General features: G+C 35.7%; 1 protein-coding gene across 1 annotated transcript in view; it reads right to left on the reverse strand.

The window, feature by feature from the left end:
* The window catches only part of NBAS (NBAS subunit of NRZ tethering complex), a 183,678-nt gene that overhangs the window by 24,632 nt on the left and 132,040 nt on the right, over positions 1-27,006 (reverse strand). The window contains exons 45-48 of the mRNA XM_055713511.1: positions 26,696-26,914; positions 26,244-26,446; positions 17,307-17,396; positions 14,829-15,024 (exon numbers count right to left, since the gene is read on the reverse strand). Of these exons, the coding sequence (XP_055569486.1) occupies positions 14,829-15,024; positions 17,307-17,396; positions 26,244-26,446; positions 26,696-26,914 (708 nt within the window). The remainder of the gene's footprint in view (positions 1-14,828; positions 15,025-17,306; positions 17,397-26,243; positions 26,447-26,695; positions 26,915-27,006) is intronic.

Here is a 27,006-nt window from a genome sequence, read left to right on the forward strand (position 1 = left end):
GGTATGTATGTGTGTGTGTATATATACACACATGCATACACAGAGAACATGTTTTCCTCTGTATTGTCTCTTTCTGAGGCTGAGGGAGAGCATGGTGAGGAAGCAGCCACCTCTCACAGCAGAAACAGATCACACTGTGTTAAAAGGTAGAAATTTCATCTTAACAGAGGTAAAAGCTAGCTGAGATGAAGTTGCCAAGGCTAGTCAAGCCTACTGTTAGCTGTAACAACACAGCAAAAAGATTAAAAATTCTACTTTTAATTGAACGTTCTTTGTAGTGACTCTGAATGATCGATTCAGATGACAATGTTGTAGAAATGCTGTGCCTTGTTGCATGCATTACAAGTATGATCATATCTAAACCCATGGTAATGGGATAATACTACTTCAGCTTCCCCCTCCCCCCCCTTTTTTTAAAAAAAAACAAAACCCGAAAACATCCCTCTAAACCACTCAAAGATTAATCATGCAAAGAAAACTTGCCATGAACTGCTCGGAGCCCTGATAGCACAAGTGCCTGTAAAGAAGAATCTGTCACTAAACAGAATAATAAGGCCCATATCCAGGCAGCGAGGAGTACGCTTGAACTTCAGATGATCCCAAAGGAATATGAAAAAAAAAAAGAAAAAAGAAAAAAGAAAAGAAACAAGGAAAAAGAAAGCAAGGACTTTCAGTCTTAACAACAGATTTTCTCCATTCTGTCTTGATTTTCCCTAGTTTCATGACTTCTCTTTGGCAGCGGAACACAGCTGCCTTCATGCTTTTCATTAAAATAAAAGGCTGCATAAATATTTACCACAATGGGAAAGCCAATTAGGCAAATTAATTTCATAAATTATACTTATGATAGATTATAAAACAAAATACAAATTAACTAAAATCAAACCTTATGTTAGACTGTTAAAATACATGATTTCATTATCGAGGGACTACATATGTTTAAAATCAAGAATATGCAACATCTGCATATGCTCATGTTCCTTAAAAAAATATTCAGAAAATTCACAAAGCAACATACAGGCTACACAAACAGCACTGAGTGTTCCTTAAAACTACATTTCATACTACTAGCTGTCTGAACCCATACAAACTCCACTTAATATGTTCTCCTCATCAGCACTTGGCTTTTACATCTTTTACTAGTTTCTTCTGTTACTAGGTACCAGTGGTTAGCATGGCTCTTAAAAGAGTTCTGACTCATCCCATATTATCTCTGCTTAATAATGACAAAAATTAGTCCACCTTTCTCAAATATTGATCAAGACAGAAAATTAACCACAGTTCTGAATGGGAATGCAGACTGCAGCTACAGGCTGTGGCAGCTATGGTATGTCAGAAGTCAGATTTTATTTTTATCTAAGATATATTATTTTGAGTGTCTTTGAGCATGGCCACACAATATACTTCATTGAATTACATGATTTTAGACATCAAACCAGCTATTTTTCCTCAAGTAGTTATGGCCTGCTTACCAGTTGCAGAGACTTGACATGGTGTATGTTCAATCAATCATTTTTACAGGGACAGTCTTGAACTACTGTGTTGAAAAAATTATTGCTGGAGTTCAGTTATTTATCAAAAAATTGGCCAAAATATCTCAGTTCTGACATCATTTTGCTAGTAAGAAGTTACTTCACACAAGATTCCCACAAGTTTTTTTAAAACATTTGGTTGTATATACAAAACGTGAATTATATTGCAAGGGTGCTATTACTGCTAAAGTATAAATAAAAAGAGGGATCTGGCAGTTGGTTGAGATACTTGTAGCCTCTTCAAGAGTACATTGTCTGAGCACTAACATACCCTTCATCTGACTGGCCATCCTGAGCGAACTTGAAAGGCATTTTCTCTGTATCCATATAAAACCCCAAGCTGTTCTGCCTGATGATAGAAACTTTAGAACACTTACACAGTTCTCTTCTATCACAGATTAAATCCTATTATATGCCCAAGATGTTGAAACCAACATGCTTTATCCACTTCCAACGCACAAAGATCTGACTCATCATCTTGTTCTGTAGTTCTGTTATTGCTTTATAGATACTCATTGCATATGACACACAAAAGAGTCCAAACAAAGTCCCTCAAAAGTTTTTTCTGCACCTTTTAAAAATCTAGAATTTTATAAAAAATATAACATGATACACTTGAAGAATGATAAGGTTAAATAAAGCCCTGGACATCATACAGGACTGATAACGAAAACCTTTGGTATGGCAGTATGCAAGATCAGTTGTTTAGTTCCGTACGTTATCTCACCCTTGAAATTGAAGTTAGTTTAAAATCAGTATTTACAGCAACCATGGAATACTGCTGTATCTAAATTGTGTCCCTGAGGCATAGATAGCCACTATATAATTTTCTCCTGATCCTAAAGGATGGAGACATCTGATAAGAGCTGTAAATGCTTTATTGCTAAAGCTACATAATTTGAGAATCTGGTGCTGACCAACTTGGCTGATAACTTCAAGAGTTTTGTTTAAAAAATGGAAATGCCAGTAAAAAGATTCAGCCAATCCAATCCTGTCCTTCCTCTGATTTAAAATACAAAAGATTACCTATTTACATATGAGAATGGTGAGCAGGAAAACTAACAAAGACAGACCTCTACCTCCGCCTGCACAATGAAATCTGTTTCGCAAATTATGTCTTTACTGCCTGTGACATGGCAAAGCCGTTGTTTTCATCAACAGATTTTGTTCACTACTAATGTTTTATGGAAGTAATTGATAAGGGTGTTTGTAACCAAAGAATTGAGATGTAGAAATCAGAGAAATCTTTTCCTTCATTGTAATTGTTTCGTTATTGAGAAAAGCTATATCCGTGCTTAAAAGCAGCTCTCTATATTAAAGGCAGAGACAGTTGTTTTCAAGAGCTGCAACCAAAAACCTACTGATTTACATGATTATAAAATTCATTTTATTACATCCACCAGATTGTAAATGTAAATATTTCAAAATATGTTCATGTTCATCACTGCAGCATAAATTTGAATTAATACCGCATTGAAAATAGAAACACTAAGCAGGCATTTGAGTAGTCCCTTATTGCTACGATACATTTTCAGTTTGTCAGGACTCCCTTGTAAAATGCACTACATTGTTATTTATCTCCCTCCCACCCAAGTTCTCGTGGTAGAGAATTCATCTATGCTGCATTTTAAAATAATAGGCAGATCTGACATGAAAGATTTTATTCAGCTTCAAGATAGGGAATGCTGATGCTAAAACTTGCTTCCACACATTATACAGGGCTTAACATGGGTTATAAATGATGACTGAAAGACTTATAACAATTTGATTGAATCTCTCTAATTGACATCTTGGTGTGCCGTTCATGGTAAAAAAAAATACAAGAGTCTTGCCTTAAGGAATCTACAATCTAATTAGGTAAATCAGCAAAGACAATACTGCCCTTCCTACACGAACAGGCCAGTCAGGGTCAGTCACTGAAGAAACTGTTCCTCACAATTTTGTGGTCAACCTGTAGTCTGTTGTTCCCTATTCTGCTGGTATCTGTGCAGCTACTGAAACGTCTGCATGAGCATAAGTTACTGAAGCCTACTTCAAGTACAAGGCTGCAAAGTTAAAAGCTTGTTACAAAAGACATACAAAATTACAGACTAACAAATAGATATTTAGAAGTTATTTACTCCCATGAACATAAATGTGAAAAATCACCAGTAAACCCAAGTAGCTACTGACCCTGCAAAGATAAGATTAGGAGTTTTTAAAGGCTATTATTTATTTCATTCTCTTCAAACTGCTTCAAGATGCTCGACTTCCTATCAACTTTGATGTTAGACCCATTATATACTTGTGAAACAAAGCAAAACTGTAAGTACATATTGAGACATCTTATTCAAGACCTTTACATCCCAGAGCAACAGTAAACCCTTTTTTAAGGCAAAACCATAAGTGCTGTACTCCCCAATACACTGTCAGCACCCCATTACTTCTAAAGCAGGGTTTCTTTAAAAAGAAAACTTTTAAGTTGTAATTGAGAGGAAAATCTGCAAAGACACACAACAGGGTCAGGCAGGGGAGAGTAGTGAAAGGCCTGGAAAAACAAACCACCGTGTCATTCAGCCACCTATCTACCAGTATATGGGCAAGTGCACATAGAAAGAAAAGTCAAGAGTAACCACGAGAGCACAGCTGCAAGGTTAGGTATGGACAGTTTGAGATACCTGGTTAAAGGCAGGTCAGGAGGAGACCATGCATACAGGCAGACAGAAGAGGTTAAAAACCAGTGAACTAATCTGTTTTGTCAGGCTTACACTGGAAACTGGAGATCCCGAGAAAGAAGAAAAGTGGGGAATTACTACTCTTTCTCCTCACTTTTTCTCCCTCGCTATATTTATAGTCTCATTCTCCAAAGTTTAATAAGAGATTTTAGTGCTGGAAGAAGACATTATTACAATCTGTTCTGATAATCTACATATCTCTGTGCATAATTTTACCCAATACTTTTTCATTAAAATTGTAACTTCTGTTTAGAGCTAGAATGCTTCCTAATAGACGTAGTCTTTTGACTTAAGTAAACAAGTTTAAGGTGTCACCAAGTTCAGTACCTTTCTGGCAAATTATTCCTACCTATCAATCAAAAAGTAAATCTTCCTTATTTGATTTTATTAAGATTTCACTTACTTGATCTTGTCACAGTAACACCTGAATTTACAGCTTGTCTACACAGAATTGTTTCCAATTCTTATTCCTAATTTAACCTCCTCTGACCACCCACAGATGAGGGCAATATCGAAGTTTCATATGTACTTTTCCTTTTCCTACTCTTCTTCCACATCTGATTTTTTGGCTACTGTTGAACACAGAATACCAAGCTGGATTGGACCTTGATCTGAATTAGCATTGACATTTTTATATACTCAAACACTACTTAAAATTTACATTATGAAAACATACTGGGACCACAATATTTCATTATATGCAGTTTCCAAGTGGAATTGGGGGACTAGAGGGACTCAAGTAAGCTTAAAATTTTCCATATGTGAAACATGTACTCTCACAAGGTAGCTGAATAGGAGTCAAGGGGTCAAGCTAAACTTGCCTCTCAAAGACATATTTTAAAGACTTCATCTCAAACTTAGTATCTCCTTGAAGTTCTTTCCCCAGTTTTTATAGAAAATTGGAAGTTTAAACAATAACTTGATGTAGTACCTTTCACTCTGTGTCCTAGCACTATATTGCCATGAACAGAGTTAAAAGCAATTAAGAATAGTTTAAAGAACACATTCATGCAGCACTAGGTTTTATATACTTTAAATATTCACAATGTTTTAGAATTAAATTCAAAAGATTTCCTAGAAAAAGGAATACTGCCAAATGACTATGATGAGACACTGACAAACTGCTGCTTTACTGATCATTAAATCTCAGTACCGCGCTTCCTATTTTTGGAAAGCCTTTTTTGTAAAGCTGATAAGAAATTTTACTTTTAAGAAAAATCACAGAAAGCTGTGGTTTAGATTAAAAGTGTTAAGTTTATTCACACCACTGCTGGATAAGAAAAGTGCAATTTGAAGACTGCATACATACAAGTAAATTGTAAACCTTCAAGTTCAAAGATTTCTTGTGCACTAAATTCCATAACAAAAGAGAAAAAATGTATGCCAATGTGTCATTCGAGATGTCCATCTTTCCTTTAGCACAGATGACTTTTACTTTCTCAGAAATGTATTCCAAATATATTCACCCACCCACCCCCCTCCCCCCCATGGCAGAGGAACCTGTCAGTTCTAAATGAGACTTTTTCATCTTACTTTCTCCATCTGCCCGAATTTACATGTGGATAATCCTACTCTCAAACCATTTTAGAACTTGGTAAACGGAAACTTAAATGGTAGTAAGTCACAGCTGAGACATGGCAACTTTTAAAAAACTGTTCTACTGGTCTCACAAATGCTCCCATACAATGATGGCCGTTAGTTCTATTATATGAAAAGACACCGTAGGAAAAAACACAATCTGGTTTGCAGCCTACCAATGCTGCAGATTAAACTCCTTTGCTTGAAAGATGCCTTTATGAAGCTATGCTTATGGATTTATCCCAGTTAATAAAAAGCAACACCTTTGTTAAGGAATATTCACTTTTAAAAAAACACCAACAACACACCAAAACCAACAAAACCCCACCACATTCAAAGTACTGTTGATTTACATTACTAGGGGGGATATAAGCTGAGACAGTGATGTAAAGGCTGTCTCACATCACCCCTTCATCTGAGTTTAAGACCAACAAGAAGACAGCAGTTCATGGTGGAACATAGTCCAAGTTCTCAACTCACAAAGAGAACACGGGTTGATATGATCTAGACTTCGGAAAAAACAGCCACTGCCTGGCAGACCAGAAGGAAGAGTCTGCTATCAAAACAACAATCTTAGAGCAACCAATACAAAATTAAAACTGAAGTCAAGGGTTTTGCCTTACAAATTCAGTGTTCACAACCCACAGCTTCTACCCAAAAGGAGAGATCACTCTGATGCCAGGCTTTCTTGCACTTTCCCCAAAGCTGGACTTCACAAATTAAAAATTACTGTGAATATGAGTGCCGACCATATATGAATGCCTGCTGCACACAGATACTAAAGGGATGTGCATAATCTCACAGGTCAAATCCTACTCAAACTGAAGCCAGTGAACAGGATAAGCAAGTTAAGGGATTCAAGTTTAGAAACAAATCAACCAGAAGCCTACTGGTGATGAATTAAACAAAGGTTCAGCCACATCTTGAGTTGCCTGTCTTGCAGAAATACCCAATAACTTTTTTCTTCGGAACCGATTTATGTATTGTTTAACTCCTTATCTGCTTGATAGGTAGCTCAGTAACACTAAGAAATGCATGTAGATTCAATAAACACAAACACGTTGCCTAACGCACAAAAATGCGTAACTCGCGTGGAAAGTAAAATCCATTCATTTGTATTCTGCAGGAGACTATGTCCTAATCTGCAAACACATTTTAGTACAGAAAAAACCTCTGAAGACTGTATATAGATATTGATAGAGAGATAAGGGCAAATGAAAAAATTATGCTTTTGAAAGATTTATGTATCTAGCCAGCTAGAACTGAAAGAGACAGGATTAACATACATGTAATTTACAAAGGATATTGATGAGGTGTCAGTTAATAGGTAACAATTTGGATCTATGTAAATCATGCCTAAAACTAACATCTGTGCAACAATGGGGACTTAAAAACATGTAAGTCATTTTACTTGTATGCGCCAGCTACTATTCACTGTTTCATATTTCTTATCTATGTATAATATAGATACTTCACACTTAGGACAGAAAAGACTGTTGGAAGATGCAGATTGGAAATGACAATATTTTAATCCTTAAATATTACTTCTAACTTTAAGCTGTGAAATTAGTGTCAGCCATTTCCCTCCATACCTTATGCAAGTGGCTCTTCATTTTACCTTTTCTGATCATCACTACCATCAAGCAGCAGTGCATACACAAGCTCCCAGTATTGAGGTGAATGTATAATTGTCTTGGTAATAAAAGTCTGCAATTTTGCTAACTGAGGGAAAATGATTTTAAAAGCTGTTTTTCATGTAAATGAAAATTTGTCAAAAAACAATCTTTCCAAAATGACATCCTGCAGATACGACAAAACTGACAAGGTAAAAGTTAAATTTTTAGAAAGAACAACTCAGAATATACTAATATACTCTTTTAGGAACAATGAGTTGTTGATGTGGCCTCCAGTTTTAAATATTATTTCAGTACTACTATTTTCAGGGAAAAAAAAAAAAAAGAAAAGAGAAATTTTTATGAAAAGTTCCTCCAGTGTCTATCCATATTTATGACCTATGCCAGGAGCACTTAAAGTACCAGGTAGATGGATCCCACAGAATAATTTAAGCTGTAAAAAATGAAATAAACGAGAAGCTCTATTGCAGCCATAAAAATAATCAAAGGTAGGCAGCATCATGCAATGGCATTACGTAAGCACTGCAATTGGTGGTTTTCTTCTTAATTTGATGTAGTGAGAATCCCAGCCACAGCCATCATAGATGAGTCCTTATGTAATAATAGCAATAATATGGAAAAACCCCTCACACTCTCAATCAACATGACCTATCAGAAATTACTATGAAGAACTACTTTAAGAATACTGAGAGGGGCTCCTCAGATATGCACAGTTTACAGACCTCTGAATAGGAAGCATCAGCTAGCAAGATGGTTGATGGAACAAGGTAAGACTTTTTTTTTAAAAAAAGGATATCAACTGAATGTCACAGTTATTAATACAAAATATTGAGTTATTAACAAAATAATGCCTAAACCCCCTCCCCAGTTTTACAATTTATTTATTTTTTTAAAGGCTTTTAACAACATTCCTGACTAGAAAACTCTTAAGACCTTTATCCGCTAACAGGAACAAAACCAAAAAGCACAAACAAAAAACCCTGGTTATAATCAAATGATAAAGGTAAAAAGTAGAATTTATCAGCATTTTATGACTGCTTCTTTGCTTATATAAATTAAATGATGGTTTTGGAGCACTGCAAGCATAGAACAGATAATACTGCACACAAATAAGCTACATTATGTTTGTCAAGGACACTGTAAAAAGAAACCTCTGATCGACCTAAAAAAAAAGAAAATTCTAGGATTAGTAAATATGATGGCAAATAAAATGTAACAATGGTAAAGTCTTCACATTTTAAGCTATGCTAAATTAGTCTCACCAAGTCAAAACAAGATCCTGAGCCTCACTGAATGAAAGTCAGAGACCTCTGGTTAAAATACAGCTGAAGTCAAGAGAGCAATCAAGGTGTTGGGAATGCACAAGCATAGACTGTTCATTTCCACACAAACATCACATTCCTTTCTCTCATTACCTCCTTTCAGGAGGTATACTGCATATCACAGTGGGCTCCAAGATAGAGGGGAGAATAGTTACAGAGGCAGAAAACACTGTGGATGAGGTAACGTGACTAGAATTGTTTGCTTAAACTGACTAAACCACAGAATAAGGAAAAAACTGATGAAGTACACAGAACAGAGCAGGGACTTTGATTTTCTGGCTTTTACTATCCTATAAAACATAGAACGCCACCACATACCAAATCACATAAAGAGGTTAAAAATATAAATCCTTCTATAAAGTTTTGGCACGTTTGGCATTCAATGCTGTATGGCGCACCAATGGCACAAATGTAGCAAGACACACTCAAGGCTGAATCACAGTTCATATAGTTTCTTTGCAACATAATAATAGAACTTGGAATACATCTCTAATGAGCTCTTAATTTCTCTGAAACTGAAATAAAAGCAGAATATGCAAAGTCTAAACCATGGTCCACTTATACCTTTAGTACAAAAGGCCTAATACAGAAAGTGACTTATCCTCCATGAATCCACTCCAGAGCACTATCTTCCTCTGAAGCCACTACTGCTAGTCACAGAATACCACAGTACCCAGGGCTCACATTCAAAACCATCATGTTCATTCAGGCTCTGCTGCTTTCCTCTCCACTTTGTCTTATCTATTTTACTTGTGTAGTTAATGAAAAATATTTCATTTGCATCTTAAAGTATTTAATTAATCATACATGCTACAATTTATGTTCCCAGAAAAAATACAATTCACGTGTTCTCATACAGATAAATTGCATCTTCAAGGAACGGAAATTAGTGTTTTAAAATATTAATTAAAACTGAAATTAAATTTCTTAAACTTAATTTTTATGCATTACTAGCAGAGACACAATGTCTCTAGAATTATAAACAACATCGTAACAAATTTACTCAAAGTTGATAGAACCATAAATCTTTCTTCTAATTAAGCATTTTTCACAAATTAAAGATGGCTGAGGATTAAACAGATACAGCTCCTTCACACGTATTTTACCAGATCAAGCTAAATACAGGTCATTGTTACTCAGTAAATGACTTCAGCAAAATTGACTTGGGAATTGTTAAATTTCACTGCGCTTTCCAAGCCCTTAGGTTTAAATCTCTCTGACACAAGCAGAGGCAATGGGAAAAAGTTGAAAATCACTGGACATTGACTTATTCCTGTTGAAACCTTTCTTTATGAAGTCATATGAAGATACACATTTTTCATATACTGGGGGAAGAGGACCAAAAGAGCAATGGAGGCTTGACAGCCATACCCAAGTTGTCAGAAACTCATTATGTTAAATGTAGACATTACTAAGGTTGCTAAGACACATAAAACTCGCATATGGCATACATAAATTGCCTATATGAAGGAAGGGTAAATGTACATATGACATACACAACACATACAAATTAATCTGGCAAATTTTCAAAGCTAAACTTTACAAAGAAAAAAACCCACAGATACAATAAGAAAGGTGCTTAAAGTTACAGTCTTAAATTTGTATTAGATATCCCTTCCAGTTTTCAAAAACACTTAGCCCTCAGCAGCTCTGTATACCCCAAGATAATGAAAAAAACGTAACATAACAACATGAGGGGAAAGGCTAAATGAGATTAGCTTCTCTAAATGACAAAGCTATTTGCATGTAAGTAGCATGCAACTAGCAATTACATTTTGCATTTGCATATAATAAACAATCCTTTTAAGATGAGAAGCTTCAGAAATACTAACTTTTTACCTTTAACTAACCCCTGGTTTACCTACAAAATCTTTACCAGTGCCGCTGTAACTTCCTTGGGCAAAACTCTAACTCTTATTACTGTAACTTATATCTGCAAGTGGTCACTGAACTGAACTACTACATACACACACATAACCTGTTAGTTGATACCTTACTTACACCAGTGCTGTGAGACATTACAGAAGATATTTTTATATATTATGTGAAAACAAATGGATTTCCTATCTTAGATGAATAAAGCTAAAATTTGAGATGAACATTCTATAGCATGTTTTTCTCCCTCCCCAACATTTTTGTAATATATAAATAAGTCAGTATTTTGACCCATATTTTTCATGCACCAATTAACTAGAAAATTACAGAACCTGAAGAGCTCAGATAAAACTCATCAAAGGGATTAAAACAACACATGCCTCCTTCCTCCAGTAGCGTGGGATGCTACTGGAATGTGAATTAAAGACTCTCAAGCCTTTGAAAAATGAGGATCCCTGAATTTTTAATTTTGTTAACTAATCATTAGAGAACTGGAAATTGCTGTGTTTCTGACTGTTTGATAGGTAGCTGCTTCTATAAAGTACATTTTTAATTTTGTAAGAGCTGGCCTGTTTCCCAGTAGTACATTGATTTGTGGGACCACTACTTACAGCACCTACAGCATAATTAAATATTAAGTCCCTCCTTGATGTATGCAAAGTCTGACTAAGAGGATTACTAGACACACTGAGGGTGGCTTTCACACATTTTCTGGTAATTGAACACTGCAATATCATTAAACTTATCTTTACTCAAAAAAAATCCACATTCATCCTTTATAATATCTGTTCTCGCTTTCTATGCCAAGGAATGGTAAAGGAAAAGAGGGAAACCCTCAAACCATGTAAAAAATCCCAAGCAAGTAAGGATAAAACAATCTGGAAGTAAGATAAGGGATAAATTTTTGAAATACTTGCAATTTAAAGTTCATGAAAAAAAACCCAACCAACACCCAAACCCAACAACCTTTAAATACATTCCTCTACAATCTAAAACCAGCATTCAATCCACCCCCCCTCTTTTTTTTTTTCTTTTTAAATGTGGTTGGTTTTTTGTTGGTTTTTTTTTACTACTTTGCTGGAGGAGAAAAAATGACCAAATTAATAAAGGTGTAGTGACACTAGAGAAATTGATACCTACAGACAAGGCAGACTGACACAGCAGTCTGAGCACGTGTTTGAAAGATGTAATGCCTTATGTTTACCTTCTGACCCTGCTTCACACAGGATTACAGAGCAAGCTGATCGGACTTTTAAATTGTGCTTCAACATCCCCTTCTGTAGAACAGGGCTGCTTTTGAAGCACCTGAAGCATTAACTTGCATGAAAAACTTGCTTAATTAATGCTTTGCCAAAAGCTCATATACAAATCTCTCTTTTCAGTTTTCAACAGTCATGCAGCCACTGAATTCTGCAGGGTTCTTGTTTTACTAACATACCATGAAGGATTGTGAAATGTAGTTTTCAATATGCTATTTTCCCTGTTTGTTAATTCACAAAATAAGCAAAACTAATCATCAAATAAGGTCATCACTTGCTTTTTCTAATACCAACTTGTACACCAGCATTTGACATCAGCTGACTTTCAAAGAGAAAAAGAAAAAAAGAATAGTCTTAGTAGTGGGTCACTCATTTGTTTTCTTGGACATTCATGAAGAACTCTGAATTTCAATGACTGGTACCTAATGGACAAACCAATATGACTCTCCTGACTAAATCACACATAAGTTACCTAGCACAAAATATTCAATGAAAATAAAGGGTTCTGATCTAACACATTTAGCTTGAACTGACATTTAAAACAGAATAATTTTTAAATGTGTTCCAACAGGACACTGCATTCTGTAGCAGGAATTGGGGTGAAAAATCAATGATTTTTATGAATGTACTATAAGTACAGCTTTCACTATTGCTAAGCATGAAAACTACTTCTGAACTTAGCTAAATAATAAATACTATACACAGATAATTTTATATTACAATATAGTATAGACATTTAAATACAATCAGGTCTGAAAGGTTTGAGCTTATCTAGCATAGTACTTAAGCTTTTTACTACGTGGCTTCTTGCACTACTTGCTTACTCATCAGAAAAAAAGTAAAGCATTGAAGCAATCGGCAACTCTGTGTTATGAGCAAATGGACTTCTGCTTATAGTCAGTACAAACTTCTTCCCTCACAAGAAACAGGTATGTTTTCCTGCCTGAAACTAGGAGTATTCTAAAAATCCACCACTTCAAGAGAGAGAAATTATTAGCTGACTATATGAAGGGACCAAAACAAGCTGGAAGATTGCACCAACAAGAATCACACCAGATTTAGCAACCATGCTGCACCTGGGACAGCACAGGTGGGGACAGCCAGGCTGGGGAGCAGCTCTGCTGAGAGGACCCTGAGGGTCCTGGAGGGCAGTAAGCAACGCATCAGCCAGAAGCATATGTCATGCATTCAAGTAATTCCTAAAACATCATGAGACAAAAGCAAATGGATGTGAGTTTCATGTTGAAAAGTTACACGCGTTTTGACTTACCAAATTACAGGAGAAAATAAAAGTAATCTTATCTTACGTATTTTTCAAACAACTATAAGGAGTCTCACAAGCTTTCTGTCAAATACAGGTTCTTTTTCTGTCTTCTACAGACATGGCTGAAAGCTATTATCTACTTGTAAGTTTTTTCTTTTAGACCTGAAATGCTTTTGGATTGGAAAGCAGGTCACAAGCAACACAAATACTGACAAAGGATTGAACTGAAGACGAAGAATCCAATCATAGACAGACACCTGAAGAGCAGTTGAAGAGTTAACTGCTGGTATTACCGTGAATGCAAGAGAAAAAGTAATTTCTAAAGCAAGCCAGAGATAAGCATTTTATTTTACTTTGAAGATTTTTATTAGGATTATTCCCTTGGATGATCTTAGCACAGTGAGTCACGACTGAAATACTGCTTTTGTTTTATATGAATATAAAACGGTTTTATGCATAGCTTTTTGAGGAAGTATTAGAAATATTATATTTTAGTTCTATAAGGTTGGCATTGGGGGAGAGGAGGCCTATAGGAAATGGATGAAAAGTAACTCTGCTTCTGAACACTTCTACAAGCAGCAAGTGATACTTAAATGATTTCAAAATGGCACAAGCTTCAAAGACAAGACTATACCTTCCTGTCTTCCTGTTAAGCCTTTAGTATATTTTCATAGTACTTAGAAATGTAGAACATCTAAAAATATGTATGTTGATATTAAGCACTTCACCAAAATGAGTCATAAAATCAAGCAGTTAAAATATTAATGAATAACCAGAGCCTTTTTTGCACATATGGAATTTTTAATATACTACTTGACAAATTCAAGCGTTTTCGCTCCTGAGAACATTCACTAGATGATCCTTATTAGTCTTAGATCAACTTCTACACGTACTTAAAAAAATGAAAGACATTTTGTCACCCTTTGATTCAGAAAGAAAGTTAACCTGTTATAGTCTTTAAAACATGAACTAGAAGCACTCTGTCTTTCTTAGCTGGAAACAAACAGCTAAGAGTAACTTCTTTCATGAACAATTTGACCTTGTTTTTTTCTTGACTTTACACCAAAAAAAGACTTAAAACTATCACTTGGGCAGTTAAAGGTATGAGCTGGTTTTAAGCAACTATCTTTCAGTTACGTGCTGTCTCTTGGGTGACAACAGCAGACTATGAATGCATTCCCTATCAATCAAGCCTTTCCATTGAGAAAGTCCTTAAGGTTCCTACTACACGTTAATGGAATAATACTTAAAGACCACAGAAAAAAGAGACAGTGGTCAGTAACTGTCATTCTGACTATAATGTCACATAAAGAAGGAAGGTAAAACAGACAGAATAAATGGTCAGAAAAGAAAGATCATACAAAAACTGCAAAGTCAATGCTTGGACCTTCCAATGCAAGAAAATCATTAGTGTTTAATCAAGTTTGGTATTATGTACTTCTGATCCCAAAGAAAAGCTGAGATGTCCGTTAACTTTACAGAACTTCAAAGAATCATAATGTATTAGAAACCTGACTCAAAAGGAAGGCAGGATTAGTTCCCATACCAACATCATGTATCACAATCATAAATTGCAAACCACCATTTCATCATATAATCCTTGCATAAAAACAGTCTTAAGCTAACATTTATAGCAATCAATATTAATACCTTTGTTTCAGGCCAGCAAGCTCTGAGAACAGCTTGTGTCCTGAAGTACACAAGTAGCTTGCTATCCTCATCACTGAGATGGAAGGCTTGCTCCAAAATTTGCAATACTCTGATGCGAGGCTTCACTGCTAAAGAGTCATCACCACAGAACGGTCTCAACCACTCCAGGAGGTCATCTGAAGAAACTACTTTCTCCCTGTAATTAAACAATACTGTGTTAAACAGTCCTTGGTAATCCTAATGAGAGCACTGCATGTATTTTCAAAGCTGTTAACAAGTACATTCAATGCATAACAAATACTTAACACTAGAAATGAAAGAGCTCACTTCTGTGAGACTGCAGAGAAACTAGCCTTTGTAAATCAGGTGCCTAAAGCTCAGTTGTGTAAGAACTTTTTTTGAACTTCAAATAACCATGTAATACCATAGAAATCCATCTATACAGTTACATATTCTCCCATATCTACCTTGCCTGCCAACTGTATCATTGTGCTGGATTTCTGCACCTGAAAATGCAAGCCTTTCTATAGTGTCTGATCCTGATCAATGCCTTTATTTCCATGCCATATGACTTTATGGAAAACCACCTTGACTGCCTGCATTTTAAGTATGACATTTTAATATGTGATGCTTATTCATATTGCCATATATTTTCTTTCTTGCCTTACAAGTCCCTTCTTTAAACACCACATACACAAATTAGTTTCTCCTGATTGTAACTCTAGTAATTTCTTATTCTTTTTCTGGGCCATCTCTAGCCAGCTTGCTTTTTATATGTTATAGTATGATGATTAAAAATGCCCATAATCCCTAGAAAGGGGAGAAAAAAAAAAAAGCGCTGTTAAAATAAGGTTTTGAGGTTTTCTGACTTGGCTAATTAGAAAAATTAGAAAAACTCTTAATTAAATAATCTGATTCAAAAAGTATATTATATTGAATACATTCTAACTGTGTGAAAGCATTTACAGTTCAGATTACCATGAACTCACCAACCAGCTAGCAGCTGCAGACAGAATCATCTGTTCTGACCTTAGAGTCTATAAACTAGCATGTAACAAATCAGTAAATGCCATTCTGCTATCTTTCAGTATTATTTTAAACTAAAGCTAATTTTTTTTTCTTAAAAAAACATTTCAAGAAAGTGGTTCCAGGTGGAGTGTGATTTATAACTAATGTTCCCTTATTTGTCTTAACAAGACAGATGGGAAAGTAGTATCAGACAGAAAACACCAATTTAACCTGTCTTACAGCCCTGAAATAATAAACATTGACAGCTTAGGTTTTCATATTACATGGATTTCAATTTTACTTAGGCTTTATATTGTCTGCTTGATGCTGTTAGCTCAGAACTTCAGCTAAATTAGACATGCCTCTGCTGAACAGGTGGCATTCAAACTGTAAATTAAAAGCTTGGGAATTAAGAGGACCTGCTGGAATATTTCAGTTTTGTAGAGCTCACATTTGATGTTTATATATGTTTTCCTGAGGGAAAGATTTATATTTTTTAAATGTAATAGCTGAGATTTAAGTCAATAAATAAGAACAAGTATTTAAATGAATGTAAGCTATCCCTTGTAATCACAATGACTTTCACTCCAGCTTATTGTTTCAGCAGTTAAATGTTGATGAAGTACACAAATAAACTCCAGAAAATTCACCTCAGAATAAAATAGTACTGACTCTCTGGTTCTACCTTAAATATTGCAAATGAGATTTACTGTAGATTTTGACATCAATTCAGTCTACTTCAGTACCTAATATTTAACTAATTTAATGTCAGTGGAGAAGCCTCCACACAATAGCGTAATTGTTTTTTGTGGCTAGCAGAGAGTATAGGGTTTTATTATTATTATCATCATACATGAGTTTATATGTCTGGAAAGAAAACTGTGTTGTTTTGTTGTGTTTTTTATTCTTTCTTGTCTTTAGTAGAAATGCAATGGAAAACGTCAGTGAGACATACAGACCATTATGTGACTCGAAATCAGAACACGGCCAAAACATGAGGGGGGGGGGGGAATATGCAGTGAAGCATCATACAGCATTTGTGGAATTGTTTCTGCACTATACCTTACAAATACTGACAAATTTACCTATCTAAATTCAGATATCTGAAAGTGAGTAATTATTATTTGTAATTTTACCTTCTAAACTAAAACAGAAGCAGTAAAGTACTCCTGGTAGATACACAGTCTGCAATAGTCACAGCAGAAGAAACATTTTCTCAAATCACCGTAATACATGCTTATCTAAATTTTATGTTCGTTGACTTAATGATCAAATAAAGGCTTCTGTCAGGGCTCATATTTTGAACCTGACGACAGACTGTTCCAGAATAAAGCCTCAGAAAATTAAGTGCAATCCCATTATATATAACCATGAAGAAAAATCATCCATATTCAGTATTGTACCTTCACTGCTTTCATGAGAAGCATCTTTCAAAGTCTTAACCAAAGAATCCATACAGGAAGTTCTTACCCTTTCTCCACACTTGCATGCACTGCAGAAATGATGCCTTCCAGGGTTCCAAGTGGATCTGTCACTGATGTAGATGAGTCACTGTTTCCACTGTTATGGGAAGACATAAAATTACCATTAAAATGGTCCTTGATATCGTATCCAATTCTACCCACTTCTAGGATTTACATGATTTGTTCAATAATTACAGCACTTTCCCTACTTAAGTGGTACCTTTATTTTTATGTCAAAGTAATGTGAGGAGCACCAAGAGCGGGAAAGAGAATTACTAAAAATACTTAAGTGAAACTTGAAAGAAAAAAGAATAACTAAAATGGAGCACTTCTAACACAGATGAGGTCAGCAAAATATACACATGTAGGCTTGTTAACTTAAAGATCTCATCAATATTGACTAAACAGATTAAAGGTTACACATAAATGTCACTGGCTTTTCTTTTCAAGTATCACTATTGGTTTAAACCAACTTGACTGTAACCTGAGTCAACAGAATCCTATCTGCTGATTCATCAGATGTCTTCCCCCCCATCCTCAGGTTTTATTTTTAGTTGGATCAACCAGGTTCATGATTACCAGAACAACAAAATTAAGAAGCATGGAGTACGTGGTCTGGAACAGCATGTGGGAAAGGAAAGGGTCAAATCACCCATGAAATGGCATCCACTATGCATGTGTAGGAATGGAAAAAATGTGAATTATGCTGCCTGTCACACATTCCAGTTACAATAAAGTGTTTTGCAGGTCAAAAGGTAGTAAATACTGGAAAAGAAACATTCTGGTAGGAAAAATAGTTTCACTCATAATGCAATGAAGTAACATTTTCTGCTAAGATTTTCAGCAAAAAAACCCTACAAAACTACAAAAACAACAGGTTTGCCCCTCTAGAGTTTGTCAATGCTGCATTAAAGAAAGAGAAAGAAAGGCAAAAAAAAAAAAAAAAAAAAAAAGAAAGAAAAGAAAGAAAGAAAGAAAAAGTTCCAAAGTTAGTTTACTAAAGGTGACTCAAAAACCCAGGGATGAAGCGTATTTTCTCTACAGTTCATCAGTATATCAAAACTCTCCTGCTACTAAAAATGTCAGCCTCTTCCTATATGATCTCTTAATAAGAATGAATACATGCCCAGACTACCCTGACCGCTCTGTCTAAAGCCAAAAATACACTGCACAGCTGACAGGAATGTGTAAAACCAACTGCAATTACACAACTTTTTTGTCAAGTTATGAGAGTATTTATAATTCTGTCATTTATTACTTCAGTAAGATAAATAGATTGCCTAAAAGATTATTATACTCTATGGCATAGAGACCTGAATTTTTCTAAACTTTAACATCTTCCTGCATTCAGAACTTCTAACTTTTCTGGGTTTATTTTTATCTTAAATAGGAAACCAGCACTTCTGTGAACAACACTAGATTTAAGACCGTGTGACTCCACTCAGAACAGATGAAAGATCTGTTGCATGACGAAACCTTAGTATATTCATTTTACATTTATACTGCACTCATAAGTTTGAAGAAGGAGTAGAAAGTTCATAACACCTCCTTTTTCTCAAAAAATACTGTTATATATGAATATGATAGAATTGCCATTCTTAATACCAATACTATCATATGGCAGCTAAATAAATTTTAAAGGACTGAAGTTTAAATCTAAGTGTTTTCCTAAACATCTTCAGAATATTTGGAAACAAGCGAATTATAATTTATAGTACAGAAATATCCAGTATTTTAGACTCCTGAAAAGCCATGTGTGTCCAAAAGATAAAAATCTATTTTCACCAAGCACATAAAAAAAAGAAAGAAAAAAAAAGTGTATTTTTCACAGAAAAGGAAACTCGACAGAACTGAATGCACTGGGGGGGTGGGGGGGTGGGGAATGAATTACATTTTTCATTAAGATTACCAATGCTGCAGTAGTGTGAAAATGGTAGAAAGAACAGCAGTATTAAAGTAATCATTTTACACAAGCAGTACACAAGCAGCTACATGCATTAGGAGATGGTTTCAAACATGTTTTAAAATAAAACGAACTAAGAAAGTTTAAAATATGTTCCCAGACTGAAGACAGATATAAGCTTCTTCATCAACATTCTATTTACAGGACAGATTTAAATTTTCCTGTATTATTATGCTTTTTGTGGGTTTTTTTCAATTAAGTTTGTAATAAAAAGACATCTATAAAGGGCAATAACGACATCTTCAAAGAAAACTGGAATACGTACAAAGCTTGCATACTAAGAAGAGAATCATGATTGAAACAGAAAAGAATAGGACACTTGCTGCCTTCTAGTACTTAAAGGGGGCTTGTAGAAAGATGGGGACAAACATTTTAGCAGGACAAGGGGTAGATCGAAGTCGAGTTGGACAGGGCTCTGAGTAACCTGAGCTAGCTGAAGATGTCCCTGCTCGCTGCAGGGGGGCTGGACTAGGTGACCTTCAAAGGTCTCTTTCAACCCAAACTATTCTATGATTCTATGGACTACAGAAGTGGAGATCTTACAGCTCTTCTTACCCTAAATTATCTTTAGTATACATTAAGCAACTTCCATATCAAAGAGACTGCCCAGCAATACTTTTATTTTGGATATTGACAGTTTTGGACCTGCTCTTCAAAACGCCTTCATATCTCTCATTAGAAATGAAAGCCATTAGCTCCTATCACAATCAGGCTCTGAACATCTCAAAAACACTCAAGTCAAAAGAAACATACGTAAAATTAATGGGCATTTCTGAAAACAGAAAACCACTGTTTCAGACAATACATCTGTGAAACCAGTTTTCAAGTACAATACATATATGAACATTTACAGAAAGCTTTGATTTTGTTATACACAGGCAGGTACTATTCTACTAAGCAGGGGGAAAGCATAAAAAAGGTGAACACTAAGCAGGAAGTTACAGTTCTCTAGAACAAGAAATTATTTTTGAAAGAAATTTGCAAAGATTGAAAGCGAACACTCTTTTTTAAGCTTAATATTGCCTTTACTGCCTAATGGTTAGAGAAACCAAAACGAAATTACAGCTCACGAGACAAATAATCATGTCAAGTTTCTACAGATTGTTGCCTTGTTCTTTTCTTAATAATTAATGATTAGAAATAAGCAGCTACTAACAGAAACAAATATAATTAAGGAAGGATTAGTCTTCCACACAGATTATATGCTATTTTATGCATGTTCTAAGCAACAGAACAGGGTTCAGTGTTCACTTCAAAACTCCTAGGTATGAGTCTGGTGTAATTACACTGATAAAGGCTTATTTTGATTTCAGTTCAGCTTCAGAAAAAGTGATGCATATTTAATCAAGTTCCTCAAACACAATAAAGTACAAAGAATGCTTGAAAGGAGAATAAATTAACTTCAACTAAATCTTTTAACCTAATTACAGTATCATTGAAAATACTTGATATAATCTTATTTCTCCAGCCTTATTTTCCTCTTTCCGTGTTTCCTGTAAATCTCAGGAAAATAAGAAAATAAAGTATCATTGGTATGAATGTTCAAAGCTGGGGAAAAAACTCATAATGCCAAACGATCATTTCAATCAGAAATATTATGCAATTATGATATCCAAGATACAAAATTAATCTGTATGACCCCTGCTCAAGTGAGATGAGATAGTAAAAAAAAATGGCCTTTTTCCTTCGAAGTTAGCTACGCAGTCTAATAAAAGCTGGTTTTACCACCTTCATGAAACACTGGCCATTAAACAAGAACTCAATATTTCACCAAACCATTCTTGCTCACTGCCTGGTGAATACTTCCAAAATTCCAAGAAATGCTACATCCAGGTGAACACCTAAGATAAGGCATTTAGGAGCTGCAAATGAAGGAGGTCATAATTTCAACAGATGATCTGTCTTCCCTGACTAACAAACCATGAACTAGGTCATGGATCATGGAAAGTCTCTAGTGTGTCATGTGAGTAATCTCGGGTAATGGATTAAATTGAATCTTAAATAAGTCTAATCAGACTACCATCGTTACCAAAATTTTTTGCGTTTTTTTCACAAGTGCATGATTTCTACTGAAGAGGCAACTGATTTTTATTTATAGTAGCTGTTTCCATAGACAAACAAGGAAGTGCCCCATACAATATATGTATAAGTATGCAGATGTGCTCTGCTGGAGAGATTTTATACATACCACTGCAAGAGCTTCTACTTTGAATTTCATATGCCAGAATTAGAGAGTCAAGGAGATGAAATTAGTTAACAGAACTAGACAATACTGCTCCTGAAATCACAATATAAGTACATAACATTAGGCAAATAATTGTATTTTTTATTTAACAAGAAGTCTGGTTCTGAGAAGGTGTCAGAATCTAAGCCTGTGATACTGTATGCTGTTGAAAAATGAAGCCAAAAACTAACTTTTCTAATCTTTCATAAAAGCAATACTTCCTAGAAGGTTCTTCTGCAATAGTCAGTAAATATACTAGTAACAGAAGATCTTTTCCTGTGTTTTGAAGGGGGGTTATAGTTATGAAACTGAAAGAAAAGATGCATATTTTCAATCACAGAAGCGGTGGATTGACGCTTGACTTTCAGGTGAAGCACTGACGCTACCATGATTTTTCACATCCATACAGGACTGTTTCACTTATAGATACAATACCTTAAGTCACATTCCCTGTCACCATAGCTACGGAAACTCCAAGTTCAGTGTTATAACCTTACAACTGCTACTGTGAAGGTTAATTGTCAAAGAAGGAATTTTCCAACTCTATTTCTTTCAAAACTATTGTATAAAACAGCCACATTGTATAACATATCAAAGCTCCAATAAACAAACCTGAAGAGTTTTCCCTTGAAATGTTTCATTTATTGAACAGTATTTTGTAATTCCAGGTACGCGTACAAGACTACTTCTTTAATTACCGTTTTTGCCTATTAACCTTGACATGCAAGTACTGGGCAAAATGTAGTTAATAAGTTTTCATTTGTATTATGTTCTAGCCTGAAAACTAACATCTGAGCATACAATAGACATGCATCCAGCTTTATTCACAGCAACCACATTAATACCAGCAGGCTTAAGAGATGCCAAGCAACAACCTTTCTTTTAATAGCCCCCTGTGTTTAGAGTGTTGCAACTTTATAATATTATCCTCTTACTGAAATACATAATAGAGAGGATATTATTTCAAGTATTTTTTTTTTACTTCATGCTCTATCATTGTAGTAGAAAACTTTCCACAGGTTAGTATCTGTTCATTTAGCATAGATGACATGAAAGGATCTTCCCCTTCCCCACAAAGGAAAAACAAAATCAAACAACAAACAAAAAACCCCAACCAAACAACAAAAACACACAACCACATTAGGTCACATCACACACCAAATGATTTTATCTGAAGCCTTCAACTACTTCTCCCATCTTTGCCATTACAGTTTTCTCTACCAGGGAGACAGACATTCCCTTCTTTAGTGGAGAGTGCTGCATAGGAGTAATTGGTCATCATTTTAGCCCCAGAACTTTAAATCAACTTGCCAACATTCCAGGCTTGCAATGCATATAAAGAACAAATATTTCAGTTCACAGGAAAATGTTGTTAAGCAGCAGAGTAGAAAGGAGAATTTTCATAGGTTTATCATACTCTGCATGTTAATGAGACTCATTATAGTTGAAATAACTCGACTCTGTGAGCTTTATATCCAGATGCATCACACTGTTATATTTCAGGCAGAAACAGCACAACAGTGATTATCTAAAGGCAAATTATTTTTCATCAGATGCACAAACCCAGACAAGAAAGACAGTATTACTTATGGTTCTTTACAAAAGCTCTACAATCATTGAGGATACTACGAATAAGCAACCGAGTGACAGGATAAATCCATTTTCTGCCAAATAAGACTGCAGACGCTTTGACAGGCTGCCTTCTTTTCATTTGTGGCACTTCAGTCTGCTGTAATATATACATAGATGCTGAAGAAAAGGTAGAGCCATAGATTATTTTCCATGCTAGACTTGTTTCTCTATTTCTGGTATGTGCATTCCGGTCACCTGGCCCACATAATTTTTCTGCATGCATAAGAGCAAGATAAATTCCCAAAGTTTTATCTATCTGAACTGGTCTTAGAAGTGATAAAGTGTCTAGCAGCCATCTAACAACAGAATACTCTTTCACACTTGTTGCATGCCTCTTTGGATCAGAAATACTTCAGAAGAGAGTTTTGTATGAATAGTTAAATGAGAACTATCTGTTCATTTATCATGAATGACACAAAATAATCTCTTCCCCTCCCACCCAAAGGAGGGGGTGGGGGGTGGGGAAGAAGAGGGGGAAGAAAATATCTCTACTGAAACTACTAGGCTACAAATACAGTGCCATTTCATTTGGAATATTCAGTACATCAAAGACCCAGCCCAGAAGAGGCAACAGGTGGCAGTCAGCAACACTAAATCCATTAGAGCTTCCTCAAATGAGAAGAAAAAAAAATCCCCGATGAATTCATTTCATCTGACTGCAGAAGAAAAAAGCCAAAATAAATACTTCTGTGCTGTTCTGAAGGAGAAAGAGCATCAAGGACAGAAAGACTCTTAAGAGCTCATTGATACTCTGTCAACAAGGGTGGGGGAGGGAGAAAAGAAAGAAAAATCTTGGGTTCCCTTCATCCTGGGAACACAAATACTGACAGGGATATAGATGTAAAAGCCCAGAACTTCATTCTCTGCTTGCCGTCTTGAGCATTTCACATCTCAGCTCTAGTCCAACAGCAATGGCAACCAAGTGTGCTCTTCAGTTAAGCTGTTCCAACAGAGAACAACAAGCCAGATGCACAGATTCCACTGCGCTAAGTATGGGTCAGAATGCTACTTCCTTGGTAGGAAAGAGGACACATTGCACTTACCCGACTACCAAATTTTGTGGACTTCCACATACCCTAAATCTTGTTAAAGAACAATGGCACCTTCACAGACTCATTCAACCTGAACAAATCATCTTCAATGTACAGTTGCCTTTCAGTGTACAGCTGGATTGTCATTTGAGCCCCCAGACCACATCCCCTGTCACTTCACCGCCCTAATAAATATCTTCAGTTTTGCTGTGGCAGGAAAAAGGTTGAAACTTAAAGGACAGTCTCACATGCCAAAGGAATTTTACAATCCCTATGACTACAAAAGCAGTAAATCTCTTACCAAATCTTAACAGAGGGTGCTACAAATGACAAGCTGAGCTAGAACTGACAACAAACAAAATCAAGGAAAAGCACCTTATTTCACTGAGAGGCTTTTCAGTGTGCTTAGCTTTCCCTCACCTGTGTCCATATCCTCACCGTGTCTGAGAACTGTTAAAAATACTTCTGTATGGATGCATTCAGTATTCCCAGAGATGACTACATTCTCCCAAATGCCAGACAAACTAAACAGTTTCAGCCTTAAACTTATGAAGAATAAGCCATGTCTCATCTGGGCTGTAAGACATGGAAGTGCAGAGGCTTCAGCTAACCAAACAGGCAGGACTTCAACGCAGGACTCCTCCCTTGCCCAAGACATGACTAGTACTGGAGAAACTCACTGACTACAGTAGTTTTAGACTGTTTCTTACAAGCATTACAACTACGATTTGGAAGCAAGACAATAAAGAATATATACAACTAGAAGATCATCATATTCAAGTTAATTAAGACTTTAAGCTCGCTGTTAACAAGATTGAGTTGGTCAGCATCAACTGCATTTCATGTCCCTTTGTATCACCCAGGTCTCACCCGGATCTCAACAGAGTTATTCAGGGATGTGTACATATAAACTGTGCGGAAGCTAGTTATTCTGCATCTTCTGTTCTCCTAGGGTGTCTCTCCATAATTTTAAAATATAAGGTGACGCAGTTTGCTGGGGCTGCATGAACAGGCTGGTTATTTGGTTTGTGTCATGCCATGAAAAAGACAATTGCTGAGGTTTGGGACTGTGAATCCCAGAAAAAGATGGAGATAAAGCCTTGTTTCTTGTACAGCATGTGGGATTGCTCATAATAGCATGTGGGATTGCTCATAATAGCGTGGCATTAATAATAGCAAGAAACAGCAACAATGGCAACAGTGAAACAGTTGAACAAAACAATCCCCTTCCTCACATTAGAAACCTATTTCTCTCCAAGAACTTTGCAGGTCAGGGGTTTTTAAGGGTATCATTGTTGCTTTTAAGTGCTGTAGGGAACAAAGCACTCATGCTTGCTTTTTAATTTGGAGATATGGTATGACACAAAGGGAGATGGAAGAGGAAGAGTAAAAACTCTATGAAGCATTCTTTATGAGAACAACGAAGGACGATGTATAGCCTATATTTTAATGACAGATAAACATGTTTTTGAAAAAATTGCAAATAAAAACCAACCAACCAATGCAGCCCCAAAAATACCCCAAAAAGTTATTCCAAAGATGGAAACTGTACTTCTTCCTGTAGGACTAGCTGTGTTCTAACTGCCATTGCTAGCCCTCTACTGCCCAAATACCTGCATTAGGTACGCACCATTTCCAACAAACATTCCTTTTGACTCTGTTTAAGAGCAAAGAATTATGTGCAATTCTAAATCTGTCAAAAATTAACAAGTGCACACACATGTAATGGAACATTATTATTAAGCCAAAATTTTTAACTAAAAAACACCCTCCAGTGAGTAGGATGAGTTCTGTAGCTTGCTTTGTTCAGATTGCCCAGGCTTCCCAAACTCAGAAAAATAGAACTGTCTTATCTGAATATGAAGTTATAGGTAAACAGGAGCATAAATGATCCAAGAACTCATTTCCTGTTACCACCCAATTTTCTGCAAAATCCAGACATTCAAAGCAAACAAAGTACAAAAAAAAAAAATAAATAAATCAACCAACCAACAATATCCAAACCAATTAACAAAACCCCAACAAAACAAAACAAAAACACAAAACAAAGCCTAAAAGAAAGCTTTTTTACCTCGATTAAGGCAATGTACTTACCTCAATATACATACAATTTTTTTAATAGCACATTGGACAATATCTTTGGGAGAAAGACCTACATCTCCAACAGCCACTTGTAACAACTGTTGTATCATGTCCAGGGGCTGACCATCTATACACATAGCTACTGCTTGGTCATGGATTTTTTCTTTCTTTGACCTTGACAAATCATATAAATAACCATACTTCTGTAGTGTATCCTGTGAACAGATAATTTTTAAACACAAATCAGCGTACTCTTTATTTACAGGGCTGTATCATTCAGTCTTTCTTTCTACCAAGGCTGAACATACGCTATGAAAAAGTCAAGACTGATGGAAGTTAATTTTCAAAAACCAAGTCAACAAAAACAAAGATACAAATCATTAATAAAATACGATAGACTATTTATGTCCGTCACTGCTAGTCATGGGAACACTCCAAACAAGCATTTGATCAGTAAACATTACCTGTTCGCTGTTTTTCAAGTAAGCAATAAAACTATGAGTGAGGGTTTCCAGATGAGCAAGAGATTGTTGCAAGTGATCAAGAGTTTCTTCATAAGCAACTGATGGATTTTCAGCATCTTCCATGTTGTTCTCAGCAGTTTTTTTTCTTGATTTCTCATAAAGATGTTTGACTGCCTTAATAGCCTTCTTAGTCACTTCTATCCTGGCTTCAACTGGCAGCTGAAAGAGATTACTCAAATATTTAATCATTCATCATCTGTAAACTACTATTTGTATTACAGCACGACCTAGAGGTTAGGTGGTTCCACTAC

The sequence above is a fragment of the Falco cherrug genome, chromosome 6 (genome assembly GCF_023634085.1).
Source record: "Falco cherrug isolate bFalChe1 chromosome 6, bFalChe1.pri, whole genome shotgun sequence".
NCBI classification, from domain to species: Eukaryota; Metazoa; Chordata; class Aves; order Falconiformes; family Falconidae; genus Falco; species Falco cherrug.